This window comes from Hippopotamus amphibius, chromosome 16 (genome assembly GCF_030028045.1).
Source record: "Hippopotamus amphibius kiboko isolate mHipAmp2 chromosome 16, mHipAmp2.hap2, whole genome shotgun sequence".
In the NCBI taxonomy this organism is placed as follows: Eukaryota; Metazoa; Chordata; class Mammalia; order Artiodactyla; family Hippopotamidae; genus Hippopotamus; species Hippopotamus amphibius.
Window position 1 is genome coordinate 49416443 of NC_080201.1, and position 16356 is coordinate 49432798.

The window sequence follows — 16356 nt, forward strand, 5'->3', positions numbered from 1 at the left end:
ATCCCTCTAGAGGCAAGGCCTTGGGATTTGGCACGAACGTTGTCATGGGGAGGGCCGGGGGGCTGGGCTTGAGAGCAAGTCTTGTGACAGCCTTTCCTCTTCACCACCAGGTTTTTGTTCAAGGCCAAGAAGGCCGCCATGATGACCCAGCCACCAGCCACCCCCACTCTGCCCCGACTCCCTCATGAGGTGGTACCTGCAGACGACCGTGATGACCCTGAGATCATCCTCAATACCACCACGGTGCGAGCCGGGGACCCTCAGCTTTGGGCCCCCCCCAGATTTCCAATTTTCATGCTGTAATCCCCAATCATTGCCCTTATTGGGTGACACTCCAATATATACTGGAGACCACAAAATACAGTACACATCAATTTAACCCTTTGAACCCCTACATCCATATAGCTAGGGGCCTAAAAATTGTGGGGAACACAATGAAGCCATGGGGCACACTGATATAATCCCAGGGATCCTCAAATCCCGGGAATAAACCAACATAGACTCGGAACCCCAATATTTGGGTTCACCCATATAAACTCATCACCCCCAAATTTAATAGCTATTCTAGTATATTCTTGGGAACCAAAATTCACCATTATTCCAATATAGTTTGGGGATTCCCCAAATCTGGAATAGTTTCTGAAACAAACAGCCTAGTGGTCGGGATCGCAGGTGTCACTTCATTCTTCTCTTCTGTGGAAGTGCTATGGTTTCCCCATCAGTAAAATGGAGATAAAAATAGTATCCACTTGATGGTGATTGTAAAGACTGAAGTGAGTTCATTTGTGAGCTATTTGTTAGCTATTATCGATTTATAACTTTGCGGTATCAACCTGGGGAGGGACCCAACTTTGGGGATATCACAAAACAGTCCCAAAGGATTCCCGAATCTAGAAAGACATCAGTAAACACAGAAACAGAGGGGCACAGACCCAGGGGGGTCTCAAATCCAGAGATAAACTCCCAGAGGACAGTGAGAATCCAGAGAAACCAATTTAGAGTCCCAGGGAAGCCCACTGACCACGGGTCCCCTCTTTGCCTCTCCAGTACTATTACTCCGTGAGGGTCTTCGCTGGCCAGGAGCCCAGCTGCGTGTGGGTGGGCTGGGTCACCCCTGATTACCATCAGCACGACATGAACTTCGACCTCAGCAAGGTCCGGGCGGTGACGGTGACCATGGGGGACGAGCAAGGCAACATCCACAGCAGGTGCGGGGAGGGGCGGGGGCTGTGGGAGGTCAGTGCTGGGCTCCTCCTCCTTTCCCTCTCTCTTCCTGTTTATCTTCCTCCCATGGCTCATGCTCTGTGTTTTCCCTCCTCCTCTTCTTTTTCCATTTCATCTTTTCCATTTTCTCCTCCTTTTCCATCTTGTCGTCCTCTTTGTAGGTTGCTTTCTTTCTCTATTCTCTCCTCCTGCTTCCCTTCCTTCTCCTCCTTCCAGAACGCCCCACAAGCTTCTAAGAATTCTAGCTCTGAGGGGCTCTGGGTCTTCAGGGAGGGGTTTCAGCACTCAGGTGTGCCGGTGGTGGGTGTTTGGGGGTGGGGCTCTGAGTCACGGTGTTCTGGGAGCTCAGGGAAGGGGGTGTCCAGGGTCCAGAGCACCTCGGCTGAGGATCCATGCATTGATCACTCCTGTGTTCTCCAGCCTAAAATGCAGCAACTGCTACATGGTGTGGGGTGGAGACTTCGTGAGCCCCGGGCAGCAGGGCCGGATCAGCCACACGGACCTTGTCATTGGCTGCCTGGTGGACTTGGCCACTGGCCTAATGACCTTTACAGCCAATGGCAAAGAGAGCAACACCTTTTTCCAGGTAAGCCCAGCCCTCAGCAACTTAGCAATAGCATCCTTGTGTCTCAGCATCCCAGCACAGCCTTCCCAGACACCCTCTAAAGACAGACACCAGAGAGACAGGACAAAAACAGCCTTGGGACAGGCCAGAGCTGGGAGGTCCCTGGGAGACCACCTAGTTGAACCATTCATCAAACAGAAAGAGGGAGACAGAGCAGAGCCTTGACCTCGGAGAGAGGTCCGTATTCTCTCTTGGGCTGGGTGATACCAGTTGCCACTTCTTCACCAATCAGAGAACACCCTAGGATGGCCAGAATTCTAAGGTGGGATTTTCCTTTTCAACGTTTTATTATGAAAGATTTCAAGCATACAGCAAAATTAAAGGAATTGTACGGTGAACGCCCATATACCCACTACCACAAATCTGCCATCCATCCTTTAATCCATCTAACTTTATTTATTTTATAAAACTTTATTTTAAATGGAGAACTGCAAAAATACGCAAAAATAGAACAGCCTAATGAGCCTTCATTTCACAGCTCCAAGTAGTACCCAGTCACGGCCAACCTTGGTTCATCTTTACCCCACGTCCACCTCAGTTCCATACCTACTGGAGGATTTTGAAGGAGATCCCAGATATCATATGGTTTTGTCTTTTTCAGTATACGTATCTCTGGTTTTAAAAATTAATTTTTACTGGAGTATAGTTAATTTACAATGTTGTGTCAGTTTGGGCTGTACAGCTCAGGATGTATCTCTAGAAGATAAGGATTCTTTTAAAAAGCATAGCCACAATACTACTGTTATCTAAAAAACAAAACAAAACAAAACAATAATTCTTGGATATCATCAAATATCCAGGCCATGTTCAAACTTCTCTGGTTGTCTTAAAAATGTCTTTTTACCATTTGTTTGAATCAGAATCTATATAAGGCGGTAAATTTTAGTTGGTTGCTGTGTCCCTTCATTCTCTTTTCATATGTAGGTTTCCCTCCCATTTTTCTCTTTTTTTTTTTTCCCCTTTGAAATGTATTCATTGAAGAAACCAGCTGTCTGTCAGGTAGAACTTTGCTCCCCGGACCAGCAGGCTCTGCATCACCTGGCAGCCTGTTAGAAATGCAGAATCTCAGGCTCGTCTCCAGACCTGCCCAATCAGCATCTGATTTTTTTTTTTTAACAAATCCTAGGGGATTCACGTGCACACTACCATCTGAAGAGTGCTAACCTAGTTCCCCACAGTCCAGATCTGACTGGTGCACACTTGAGGTGTCATTTAGACATTTTCCTCTGCCCCCAGTATTGCCTTGTAAACTGGGAGATGGGTCCAGATTAGATTGGATTAGATTCAGGTTTGGCAAGACTGCTTTACAGATAGTGGTGTTTGTTGTGTTAGAGGCCGGGTGGATTCCTCTTCTAAGGTCAGAGGGGCTGCAAGGAAAGGCAGTCAGAGGATGCTTTTTGGACTTCGAAGAATAAATGCTTGGGAGACAAACAGGAATGGCACTCGTGGGTGGGGGTGGGCATGATGTGTGCAAAGACCCAGATGAAAGGTTTCCCTGGGGGCAGTGCAGGAGGTTGGCCTCTCTGGGTCAGAGGTGGTGCAGCCCATGAGCGACCTCAGGGCCACTGTGGAGGCTCCAGTGCCTGAGTTTGGATCTGTGGACACCAGCAGGATCAGGCTGGGGCGACTGGCCCCAGGGCTTGGGATCCAGAGTCAACACCACCTCCGGTTCATTCTCTTCCTCACCCTGCCCTCTTCTCCCTTGCCAGGTGGAACCCAACACAAAGCTGTTTCCTGCCGTCTTTGTCCTCCCCACGCACCAGAATGTCATCCAGTTTGAGCTGGGGAAGCAGAAGGTCAGGGTGCAGTGATGGGGTGCTAATGGGGGCAGGCGGAGGAAGGAGGTGCGGGAGGTCAGGCTGGCAGAGCGGCTGAAGTGAAGGGGGTAGAAGCAGTCCGGGAGGTCTCCCTGGAAGCAGAGTGGCGGGATCAAGAGGGCTGGGAACCCTGACCTGTGCACACCTCTGTGCCCCCAGAACATCATGCCGCTGTCAGCCGCCATGTTTCTGAGCGAGCGCAAGAACTTCACCCCGCAGTGCCCGCCGCGGCTGGAGGTGCAGATGCTGATGCCCGTGTCGTGGAGCCGCATGCCCAACCACTTCCTGCAGGTGGACACGCGGCGCGCGGGCGAGCGGCTGGGCTGGGCTGTGCAGTGCCAGGAGCCGCTGACCATGATGGCGCTGCACGTCCCCGAGGAGAACCGGTCAGGGCCAGCCCGGGCGCCAGGGGTGGGGCGGGAACTGCAAGCCCTGTGGAGTCTGGATCCTGCTTGGTGCCCCTCTCCACTACCCCAGGACTCCAGACAACACCCAGGGAGGCCCCAGACCTACTCTAAGATCCCCAGATAACACTCCAGGGGGCTCTAAATCCATTTCAGCAGGCTCAGACCCACCTCAGGGAACCCAGACTCAGCCCAGGCATCCCCAGATAACACCTCAGGGGACTCCAGACCCATCCCCAGGGCTCCAGACCCATCTAGGGAGCCCAGATGCACATCACGGAGCCCACACAACACCCCAGGGACCTCAAGTGCACCTCAGAGGGTCTTGGACATTATTCAGAGAGGCCTGAGTGCACCCCAGGGTCTCTCAGGCATACCCAGGGAGTCTTTAGACATATCCCATGGAGATCTCTAACCCTCTCCAGGGTACCTAGACACACCAGGCTGGACAGTATTCACATGGATGACGAGAAAGCTTTTAAGGACTCTAAACATGGCCAGGATCCCACACTCACCCCAGGAGGCTTCCAACATGCTTCATCATTCCTTGATTCACTCATTCGACAAATAGCTCTGAGCTCCCCCGTGTGATAGCAGCATTCTAGGCTGGAGACACCAAGCTCTGGTGAATGGACATTCTTAATGCTCTTGTATAACTCAGGGGGCTCAGACCTGCCCAGGAGGACTCAGACACATCCCCAGGGGCCTCAGACACACTCATTTATTCATTTGTTACTACAACAAATATTTATTGAGCACACACTATGTGCTAAGTCCTTTTCAGATGCTGGGAATATAGCAAACAAACAAACAAAAAAAGACAGAAATGTCTTATCATGGTGGAGTTTACATTCTGGTGGTGCTCAAATATAACCAGGGTACTCAAACCTGCCAGAGAGGGGTTCAGACCCAACCTGGGATCCCAGATACATCTCAGGGTCACCAGATCTTTTCCATGGACTCTTAGATTCCCAGAGTACCAGACTATCCCACAGATCGCAGATGTATCCCAGGGATCCCCCAGACCACTGAGGGACTTCCAGAACCATTAAAACACTCCTAGATTCAGCTTCACAGACCTCACAGAAACTTGACCCAGCAGAACACTGGGATTCCACACTCACCTGAGCACCTCTTTGCCTCTCTGTGGTCTGTGTCTGTGTCTCCCACCTCCTCCGCCTGCTCTGTCCCTGAATGTGGCCCATCTCCACTGCAGATGCATGGACATCCTGGAGCTGTCGGAGCGCTTGGACCTGCAGCAGTTCCACTCGCACACCCTGCGCCTCTACCGCGCCGTGTGCGCGCTGGGCAACAACCGCGTGGCGCATGCTCTGTGCAGCCATGTGGACCAGGCACAGCTGCTGCACGCCCTGGAGGACGCGCACCTGCCCGGCCCTCTGCGTGCAGGCTACTACGACCTCCTCATCAGCATCCACCTCGAAAGTGCCTGCCGTAGCCGCCGCTCCATGCTCTCTGAGTACATCGTGCCCCTCACGCCTGAGACCCGCGCCATCACTCTCTTCCCACCCGGAAAAAGAGTGGATAATGGCCCCCGCCGCTACGGCCTTCCCGGCGTCGGCGTCACCACCTCGCTGCGGCCTCCACACCATTTCTTAGCCCCCTGTTTTGTGGCTGCCCTGCCAGCTGCTGGGGCAGCAGAGGGTCCAGCCCGTCTCAGCCCCAGCATCCCTCTGGAGGCTCTTCGGGACAAAGCACTAAGAATGCTGGGGGAGGCGGTGCGAGACGGTGGGCAGCACGCACGCGACCCTGTCGGGGGATCCGTGGAGTTCCAGTTTGTGCCTGTGCTCAAGCTTGTGTCCACCCTGCTGGTAATGACTTCCTCCTGCTTCACTCTGTCCTGTTCTTCTTCCACATTCCACATCATCCATCCTTACATACATCCGTACCTGCATACATCCTTCTTCCTACTCATTCACTTTTCCTTCCATCCATTCATCTGTTTAGTAATCACTTCCTTCTTTCCACTCATCCATCCAACCAACTATCATTCATCCATCCTCCACCTGCCTTTCCATCCATCCACCTATTCATTCAAACATCCCTCCATCTTCCCAAGTTTATCATCTGTTTATCCTTCCAGTCTCCACCCAATATCCATCCATCCATACATGTATCCATCTGTCTTTCAGTCTAGTTGTGCATTCATTCTTCCATTCATTCACACATCATTACATCCACCATTTCATCTGTTCATCCATCCACTTACCCACTTATTTATTGATCCATCTTTCCCTTCATGCATCCAACCATCATCTTCCTCCCACCTGTACATCCATTCATCCACATACCCATTCATCCACCCATCCACAGATTCATCCATTTCTCCATCTTCCACCTATCTGTTCATCAATCCATGCACCTGTCTATCCATATGTATTAAGACCCGTTCACATACCCACAAATCTATCCAGCCATCTACAACCATTCATTCACCCATTCTCCATCCTTCTATTTGTTCTCTATTTCATGTACCCTTTCATTCACACACCCATCTAATGACTCATCCATCTATCCATGCATCCAATGTTTCACACACAAACCTATTCACCCATCCGTCTATCCATCCCATCCCAGTACGTGGTTATTTACCCATCCACTCATTTACTTGCTCATGCATCTATCAAACCATCTATCCACCCACTTATCTACACATCATTTATCCTGTCATCCGTCTACCCACCATCTCTTCTTCCACCTTTACTTTCACTTGTCAATCCATTATCCACCCATCTGTCCATCTGTCTCCCCTTCAAACCTCTACTATTCGATCTATTAATTCATCCACCCAGTCACCCAGTCCTCCCCCCATTCATTCATCTCTCTCTTTTCCCCACTGTTTTTCCCTTTTATCTACCCACTCTCCTTCCATCTGTTAGCATCTTCATTATGTTGACTGAGAGCTAGCATATGCTGGCAGCTATGAGGGCCTCAGGTGTAGAATGTGTCCTGTTCCAGTGTCACACATGCTCAAGCTTGGGAGGAAGGATGCTTCCTTGTGAAGGGAGAGGTGCTTATGTTTGGCCATGTAGTCTGGGCCATGTAGGTGGGACACAGGGTGTGGATCTAGGGGGATCTTAAGGAGGATGGATGGCAGGGCAGGGGGTTGCCATTCCTGCTTGTAGGAGGAATCATATCCAGCCATTGCAGGAATGAACCTGGCCTGTGCAGGAGAAGCAGATCTAGGGAGTGAGACTGGGACTTGACTATGGAAGCCTTGCAGGCCACAGTGACCCACCCAGCCTTTGTCCCATAGGTGATGGGCATCTTTGGTGATGAGGATGTGAAACAGATCTTGAAGATGATTGAACCTGAAGTATTCACTGAGGAAGAAGAGGAAGAGGAGGAGGAGGAAGAAGAGGAGGAAGAGGAGGATGAGGAGGAGAAGGAGGAGGATGAGGAGGAAGAGGCACGGGAGAAGGAAGATGAGGAAAAGGAAGAAGAGGAGACAGCAGAAGGGGAAAAAGAAGAAGACTTGGAGGAGGGGCTGCTCCAGATGAAGTTGCCAGAGTCTGTGAAGTTACAGGTGGGCTTGTTCTTCCTGTTTTCCAGCCTCCATCCTTTTGGGCTTGGAAACACAGGGTCTGGTGGGGCTTGAGTCTGGACTTTGTCCCAAGGCAGTGGGGAGCTGTGGAAGGGCACAAAGCAGTGGAGTGCTGCTGGCTTTGAATGAGCTCTCTGGTTTCCATGTGGGAGGTGAATTAGAGGGATGAAACCATGGAGATGGCTGGCTTGAGGATCCAGACAGGAGACAGTAGTGGCTCGACCAGAGCAGGGCCATGGAGTGGGGAGAGAAAGCAAGAAAAGATTCAAGGGAGTCCTGATGGTCTCACCACCATCCCTCCTGCTGCATGGCTTTCATCCCACAGATGTGTCACCTTCTGGAGTATTTCTGTGACCAAGAGCTACAGCACCGTGTGGAGTCTCTGGCAGCCTTTGCAGAGCGCTATGTGGACAAGCTCCAGGCCAACCAGAGGGACCGCTATGGCCTCCTCATGAAAGCCTTCACCATGACTGCAGCTGAGACTGCCCGACGTACTCGCGAGTTCCGCTCCCCACCCCAGGAGCAGGTCCTCTGACCCCTCGCCCCAGCTGGCCTGGCTGTCTAAACCCCAACCTCAACCCCACCACTTACTCTGACCACTGATGATACTCAACCTCTAAATCTGAGCTTGACCTCTGACCCTGTTGATATACTTATCTGTTACTCTCCTACCTTCTCTGAACCAGACTTTTGAGTCACCACAGGCTGACCCTGAATCCTTTTGAACCTTTAGTTGCTCAGATATTCTTCACTAACTCATGCCCTTGGATAGGTACTCACGATTGGATCTTTGATCCTTGACCTCAGAGTTCCTGCTCCAGGGTCTCTGATCCTCATTCTAATCTTTGCCCTTCCCCTAGATCAACATGCTATTGCACTTCAAAGGTGAGGACGATGAGGAAGATTGTCCTCTCCCTGAAGAGATCCAACAGGATTTGCTTGAATTTCATCAAGACCTGCTGGCACACTGTGGTAAGAAAAGAGATCAGGGAATCCTCCCAGGCTTTCTCTCGAGACCTGTCTTGAAGTTTTCCTAAGATTTCCTGATCTTAAATATCTACAGTATTTGTGCAGTAACTGTTGGTAAAATGATTGACTGAATGAATGAATGAACATATTAGTGACCAGGTGGATGATGAGTGAAAGGATGTGTTTATATGAGTATTTGGTGGACGTATATATATAGACGAATGGCTATAGGCTATAGGTGAATGGATGAGTGTGTGAATTGATGGGTAGAAGGATGACTGAATAAAGAAATGAGTGAAGACACGGCTGACTGGTTGGATGAATGAAAAGAAGGATGGCTGGAAGGATGGATGGATGACCTCTGTTGGTTCTCATAAGAAGTCAGCTGATAATCTTACTGAGATTTTCTTACATGTGATAAGTCATTTTTCGCTGGCAGGCTTTCAAGATTTCTCTTTGCCTTTGCCTTTAAGCAGTTTGAGTATGATGTGTCTAGGTGTGGAATTCATTGAATTTATCCTATTTGAGTTTGTTGAGTTTCTTGGATGTGTAGATTAATTAATTTTTCTTCATTCTTTTATTTTTCTTTTCTTAAGACTGGATAAACTCTATTCCTATGAATCAAGTTCATTGATTTCTCCTTCTAGCTCAGATATGCTGCTGTGCCCCCTCTAGTGGTTTTTAAGTTTCAGTTATTGTACTTTTCAACTCCAGTTTCTGCATGGTTATTTTTGTATCTACCTCTTTAGTAATATTTTCCATTTGATGAGTCATTGTCATCATACTTCTCTTTAATACTTTAGACATGATTTCCTTTAGTTCTTTGAGGATACTTGCAATAGTTGATTTAAAAGACAAATGGGGGGCTTCCCTGGTGGCTAAGTGGTTAAGAACCTGCTTGCTAATGCAGGGGACATGGGTTCGATCCCTGGGCCAGGAAGATCCCACATGGCTTGGAGCAACTAAGCCCGTGTGCCACAACTACTGAGCCTGTGCTCTAGGGCCCATGAGCCACAACTATTGAGCCCACGCACTGCAACTACTGAAGCCTGCGTGCCTAGAGCCCATGCTCTGCAACAAGAGAAGCCACCACAATAAGAAGCCCGTGCACTGCAATGAAGAGTAGCCCTCGCTCACTGCAACTACAGAAAGCCCACGCACAGCAACCAAGACCCAATGCAGCCAATAAATATAAAATAAATACATTTAAAAAATAAAAAATAAAAATAAAAAAATAAAAAGCAAGTGATTTAAGGGATTGATAAATGAACAAATATGTGAACATATAAAGAAATAATGAAAAACCTCATGAATGCGAAATGAATGCGTGAACACATGACTGAATAAAGAAGTAAATGATGCAGCAGGTTAATAAGCAAACAAATGGATGACAGGCCCTCGCTTCTTGACCACCTCCAGGAATTCAACTGGGGGGGCAGGAGGAAGAACCAGAGGAAGAAGCCACGCTGGGCAGCCGCCTGATGAGCCTACTGGAAAAGGTGCGTCTGGTGAAGAAGAAGGAGGAGAAACAGGAGGAGGAAGCACCTGCTGAGGAGCGCAAACCCCGTGAGGACTGGGGCCACCGGGGAGGGGACGGGGTGGGCCAGGCAGCCCTGTGCTTGGGAGCCTCTGGGTCCAAGACAGGCCACCAGGAGCGGCACAAAGGACGGGTAGATGGGTATGGATGAGAGGGGAGGAGTGGAGAGTGGGGTGAGAGAGGAGGCATGCTGAAGGCGTGGCCCAAATGTGGGGACTGCACAGTGTGTGTGTTGGAACAGTGTGGCACGTGGCTGCCAGGGCAGAGCCGTACATCCAGCCTTGGGATGGGGGCAACTCCTGCATCACCGTGGTTGCCATGTCCTTGTGGCTTTTCTTTGTTTTTCCCTTTTTTCTTGGTGAAATGATTACTATGTGGAGGGATTAGAAAAGCAGTCAGGATAAATTGGGGGTCGATGGGTCATTATGCAAACTAATATATTAGCACCATATAACAAGGACAGAGTCCCTGACATTGGTACAGGGTTTATTCTGTAACATTCGAGAAACTTTTATTGGACCAACTCGGGGCCAGCACTGTTGGTGGGGCTGGGGAATACAGTCGGGGGAAGAGTCAAAGTCCCTGCCCTCCAGGAGCTTCGAATATTACAAAAGATACAAATATACATATACCATAATATCAGGTGGTCATGGGTACTAAGAAGAAAAAAATAAAGCTGTGTGAGAGGAGAGAGAGGGACAAAGATGGAGAGGTTGGTTGGAGTGGGGGAGTGAGGTTTGCAAAGATCTGGGGAAAGTTGATTGGTACAGAGGGAACAGCCAGTGGAAACACCCTGAGGCAGGAACATGTTTGGTGCGTTTAGAGGCCAGTGTAGCTGGAGCAGAGTGAGCAGGAGGAGAGGTACAAACTATGAAGTCTGAAGTGATGGGTCCAGATTGTTTAGAGCAGATGGAAGGAAGGTAGGACATGTCACAGGTCATGAATTGAAACCATCATTCAGTGCCAGTGCAGGAAGGCTTCTCCTAACCCTGAGACACAGGAGACATCTGTCTTCGCTCCCAGAAATCCTGGGAAGAAAAAGGGTTGGGAGAGAAAGAGAGACAGAGAGAGAAATGAATGCTGGATGTAGGAGAGGAGAGTCCCAGGGACATCACCAGGGAAAATAAAACAGTTCATTTTTGACACCATTTTCAGATGACACCAAAGTCTTCACAGTTTTTCTTTGTGTCTGTTCTCTCCCATGATGAGAAATTGGCAGCATTTTTATGGAACAAATGGAATTACCACTTGTTCTTTCAAAGGTGCTCATAATAGTGTTCTGGTACTTTGTGGCGATACAGATGCTGTTTCCTCTTAAAGCTTTTAGCGGGGGCACTTATGGGTATAGGGTGAAGAGGACAGGGAGACTCCTAGGGCCATAGAACCAAGTCTGCCAGAATCTGCCCACTCCTGGCAGGGGGAGGGTGGGGGCAGTTAGCAACCAAGAAGCCCTCTGGAAAGAGGGACCCCTCCTGCATCGTTCTCTCTCAAGGCCCTGGCCAGGAAGAGTGCGCCGACCCTCGTGTCCCCTTCCCAGAGTCGCTGCAGGAGCTGGTGTCCCACACGGTGGTGCGTTGGGCCCAAGAGGACTTCGTGCAGAGCCCCGAGCTGGTACGGGCCATGTTCAGCCTCCTGCACCGGCAGTACGACGGGCTCGGGGAGCTGCTGCGCGCCCTGCCCCGGGCCTACACCATCTCACCCTCGTCCGTGGACGACACCATGAGCCTGCTCGAGTGCCTCGGCCAGATCCGGTCACTGCTCATCGTGCAGATGGGCCCCCAGGAGGAAAACCTCATGATCCAGAGCATTGGGTGAGCCCCACCCCCCCCCGCCCCACTGACTCTGCAGGTCCCCAGGGACGGGAGGGGAGCCCTCCCAGCCCCAGCTTGTCCCCGGGCTCACGTCCTCCGGATGCCGTAATGCGTCCTTCCCCACTGCGGCCCTTGGGGGGAAGCGCTCCTCCCAGCAGCTCGCCCGTCTCCCTGGGTCGTGTCCTCTCCCCTTACCTCTGCGCCCACCCCTGGGTCACAGCGTCTACTCACCTGTGACCCTTGGCACAAGATTTACCCTCTCTGAGCTTTGGTTTCTTCATCTTTAAACTGGGGGAAGAGCCATTGCCGTGGTGCGGCTTCAGCGAGCTTATGGAGTGGTAATAATAGTAATAATAATAATTCTGATAACAGTCTTGAGCACTCACTCAGTGCCACGTGTGCCTCATTCATTTACTCAGCAAACATTTATTGAGCACCTACTGTGTGCCAGGCCCTTTCTAGGCGCTTGGGGGTACAACGTACAACATGCTAAAGATCTCCGCCCCAGGAAAGCCCACCTTGGATCCCCTGGTCTCTTTGTCTGTGAAATAGGGGTGATTCTAGTTCCTGCCTCCCGGAGCGGACATGAGGACTGACTGAGCTCAGATCTGTAAAGGGGGCGGTGCTGGGCACAGACCAGGAGCTCAGTAAATGTCAACCGTTACCACAGTGGTGGCGATGGCTCCCCCCAGGGTCTGCGGGCTCTCCCTGGACTTGACCCCCACCCCGTGACTCCGTGCACCCTCCCCGTCCACAGGAACATCATGAACAACAAGGTCTTCTACCAACACCCGAACCTGATGCGGGCGCTGGGCATGCACGAGACCGTCATGGAGGTCATGGTGAACGTCCTCGGGGGCGGCGAATCCAAGGTAAGGGGGCCGCGTGGGCTGGGCAGCTCAGGGGAGGGGCCGCGGAGGGCAGGCCCTGAACGCCGGCCCATGCTGCCCGCCCAGGAGATCCGCTTCCCCAAGATGGTGACCAGCTGCTGCCGCTTCCTCTGCTACTTCTGCCGCATCAGCCGGCAGAACCAGCGCTCCATGTTTGACCACCTGAGCTACCTGCTGGAGAACAGCGGCATCGGCCTGGGTGAGGACCCCGGAGCCCACTCCTGGCGGTCCGTCCAGGCCGGCCCCGCTCTCTGTTGGCTCACACACTCGGTCCTTCAACACACACTCACTCTCAACCCACCCTGGATTCGGCCCGGTAGTGAGCGGTGCTGGGGGTACCCAGACAGCCCTGGGCCTGGCCCTCATGGGGGCTCACGGTGAAGTGAGGAGCACAAACCCATCCCAGACAGGGACGGCCTAGACCGGTCAGGCCTGGGATGGAGAAGCACGGGTCAGAGGAGGCACCTGAGCCAGGCTGGGAAAGGGCTGGTCAAGGAGGGCTTCCTGGAGAAGGTGAGATAAGCAAAAGTGAGACAGTCAGCTAGGCACCTTTGAGGAGCATTCTCACCGCCTCTCACCCCCACAGGCATGCAGGGCTCCACGCCCCTGGACGTGGCAGCAGCCTCCGTCATCGACAACAACGAGCTGGCCTTGGCGTTGCAGGAGCAGGACCTGGAGAAGGTGTGGAGGGAGAAGGCCTTGCCCATACCTGGCCCCTCGGGACACCTGCTGAGTTGGAACCCACTCTGTGGGTGCCGTTGTGCATGGTCAGAACTGAATCAGAAGGGGAATAATTTGCAGCGAAGGGACAGGACCCAGCCGCTCGCTCACGGGGCTGCGTGCAAGTCCACGCCCCACCCTCCCCAGTCACGTGGCCGTGGCATGTTTCTTGGCCCTCTCTGCCCCCTGCTTCTGTGTAGTGGGGAAGGGCATGGGCTCTGGGGTTCATAACTTAGGTTCAACTCCCCGCCCCGGCCCCCTGGCCCCACTCCCTTGCTGTGTGGTCTTGGACAAGTGACCTAAATTCTCCAGGCCTCCATCTCCTCACCTGTAGAATGAATATAATAGGAACAGTTTCATGTCGTGGTTCTGAGGATTAAATGAATTAACTCATGAAAGCATTTACAAAACAGTAAGCACTCCCTGGCAGTTTTCTACTATTATAGTATTATTTGTTTCACAAATGTTTATTGAGCACCTGCTATATGTCAGGACCCGTCCAAGGCAGTGGGGGTATGACAGTGATTGAGAGTTAACAATCCTTGTCCTCGTGAAGCTGACATTCTAATTGGGAAGTAGGATAATAAACAGATGAGTAAGTAAAATATATGTGTATTAGTTAGTGACGCGTGTTAAGGAGGCAAAACATGGGCAGGGGAGAGAAAATATCAAGTGTCAGAATGGTGTCCCAGTTTAGACAAGAGTGGTCAGAGAAAGCCTCACTGAGAAAGCGACATCCAGGTAACGCTCTGAAGGAGATGGGGACCACATGGACATGAGTGGGGAGAGCATTCCAAGCTGGGAAACAGCCAGTGCAAAGGCCCTGAGGCAGGAGTGAACCTGACGAGTTTGAGGAACAGCAAAGAGACTAGTGTGGTTGGAGCAGAGGGAGACAGGGTGAGTGCTAGGAGGTGAGGGCAGGGAGGAGACAAGGGCAGATTGTGTGGAGGGTCTGTGGGCCACAGCGAGGGCTCTGGCTTTAGCCCTAAGTGAGACAGCAGGGGTCCCTCTGACTGTGCGGGGAATAGCCTGGGGTGAAGGGAGCAGTGAGCCCAGGGAGGAGGTAGCTGCACGATGGTCCAGGTGGGAGATGATGAACGTTATTGTTTGCTGAGGGATCCAGAGACAAATCGGATTGCAGGGCTTCCTGGAGGGGCAGGGCCTTGAGCCTTGGGGAGGAAGGTGTGTGGGTCTAGCCTCTGGCTGAGCCTCCCTGTGCCTCCAGGTGGTGTCCTACCTGGCAGGCTGTGGCCTCCAAAGCTGCCCCATGCTCCTGGCCAAAGGGTACCCAGACATCGGCTGGAACCCCTGTGGTGGAGAGCGCTACCTGGACTTCCTGCGCTTCGCCGTCTTTGTCAACGGTGAGGCAGGAGGTGGCGGTAACAGGGTGGGAGGCTGGGGGTCACTGGCCAAAGCCTCCCTCAGGTGTGGCCCACATCCTGGGCCACAGGCCTGGCCTGGGCAGGGATGCCTCCAAGTGGGCACAGGGCAGGGTCCGGAGGTCAACGGGCGCCTGGTGTTCACTCCCGAGCGCCAGGTCGGGGCTGCCCGGGGAGGGACCCTGGGCCGTGGCTCACGAGGCCTCCTGACCCGGTGAGTCTCCAGGCGAGAGCGTGGAGGAGAACGCCAACGTGGTGGTGCGGCTGCTGATTCGCAAGCCTGAGTGCTTCGGGCCTGCCCTGCGGGGCGAGGGCAGCTCGGGGCTGCTGGCCACCATCGAAGAAGCCATCCGCATCTCTGAGGACCCCGCGCGGGATGGCCCAGGCGTCCGCAGGGACCGGCGACGCGAGCAGTGAGTCTCCCGCCGCCTCCTCGACAGCAGCCCACCCTCCCCGAGCCACTTGCTGCCCCCCCCACCCCACCCATCTTCCCCTGCAGCTTTGGTGAGGAGCCCCCGGAAGAAAACCGAGTGCACCTGGGACATGCCATCATGTCCTTCTACGCTGCCTTGATCGACCTGCTGGGACGCTGTGCGCCAGAGATGCATGTGAGACCCGAAGGCCGGGCTGGGAGGGCAGGCATGGCCAACCTTGAATCTCTTCATTCAGACATTCAGCAACATTGATTTAGCTCTTGCTGTGTGGGTGGTCCTGGCCTAGGCAATGCTGGGGACTTACCAGTACCAAGAGAGCCCCAGTCCCCATTCTCATGGAGCTCCCAGTCCAGTGGAGGAGACCAGGCAATGAGAACCAGGGCTGGCCAGGGCTGCAGGGGAGAAGCACAAGGCAGAGGGGGCAGGGCTGGGAATTCTAGAGTTAGCTCCACAAGACTGAGTCCTGCTTTACCTGCCAGTGGGTCGGGAAGGGATGGAATGGGGCATGGGGTGCCCTATGACATGCCCACCTCCTCTCTGCAGCTAATCCAAGCCGGCAAGGGCGAGGCCCTGCGGATCCGCGCCATCCTGCGCTCTCTTGTGCCCCTGGACGACCTCGTGGGCATCATCAGCCTCCCACTGCAGATCCCCACCCTGGGCAAAGGTGTGGAGGGCAGGACTCAGCAAGGGAGTGATGCTGGCGAGGAAGCAGAGGGGCCCCAAGGTCAGCCCTGACCCCGCTCTCCTTTGCCCACAGATGGGGCCCTGGTGCAGCCAAAGATGTCGGCATCCTTTGTGCCGGACCACAAGGCGTCGATGGTGCTCTTCCTGGACCGCGTGTATGGCATTGAGAACCAGGACTTCTTGCTTCACGTGCTGGACGTGGGGTTCCTTCCCGACATGCGGGCGGCTGCCTCACTGGACACGGTGAGTAGCCTGGCCACCCTCCCGGCCTCCAGAGTGGGATGTGAGGTGGGTCATGGG

The 16356-nt window shown here is 52.8% G+C and overlaps 1 protein-coding gene across 1 annotated transcript in view; it reads left to right on the top strand.

The window, feature by feature from the left end:
* The window catches only part of RYR1 (ryanodine receptor 1), a 117136-nt gene that overhangs the window by 35039 nt on the left and 65741 nt on the right, over positions 1–16356 (top strand). The window contains exons 29-47 of the mRNA XM_057713335.1: positions 111–243; positions 1048–1208; positions 1645–1810; positions 3559–3645; positions 3826–4052; positions 5287–5899; positions 7345–7614; positions 7958–8158; positions 8493–8604; positions 10021–10167; positions 11676–11949; positions 12707–12821; positions 12906–13038; positions 13426–13520; positions 14785–14920; positions 15165–15351; positions 15438–15546; positions 15916–16036; positions 16130–16299. Coding sequence (XP_057569318.1) covers positions 111–243; positions 1048–1208; positions 1645–1810; positions 3559–3645; positions 3826–4052; positions 5287–5899; positions 7345–7614; positions 7958–8158; positions 8493–8604; positions 10021–10167; positions 11676–11949; positions 12707–12821; positions 12906–13038; positions 13426–13520; positions 14785–14920; positions 15165–15351; positions 15438–15546; positions 15916–16036; positions 16130–16299 — 3457 coding nt within the window. The remainder of the gene's footprint in view (positions 1–110; positions 244–1047; positions 1209–1644; positions 1811–3558; positions 3646–3825; positions 4053–5286; positions 5900–7344; positions 7615–7957; positions 8159–8492; positions 8605–10020; positions 10168–11675; positions 11950–12706; positions 12822–12905; positions 13039–13425; positions 13521–14784; positions 14921–15164; positions 15352–15437; positions 15547–15915; positions 16037–16129; positions 16300–16356) is intronic.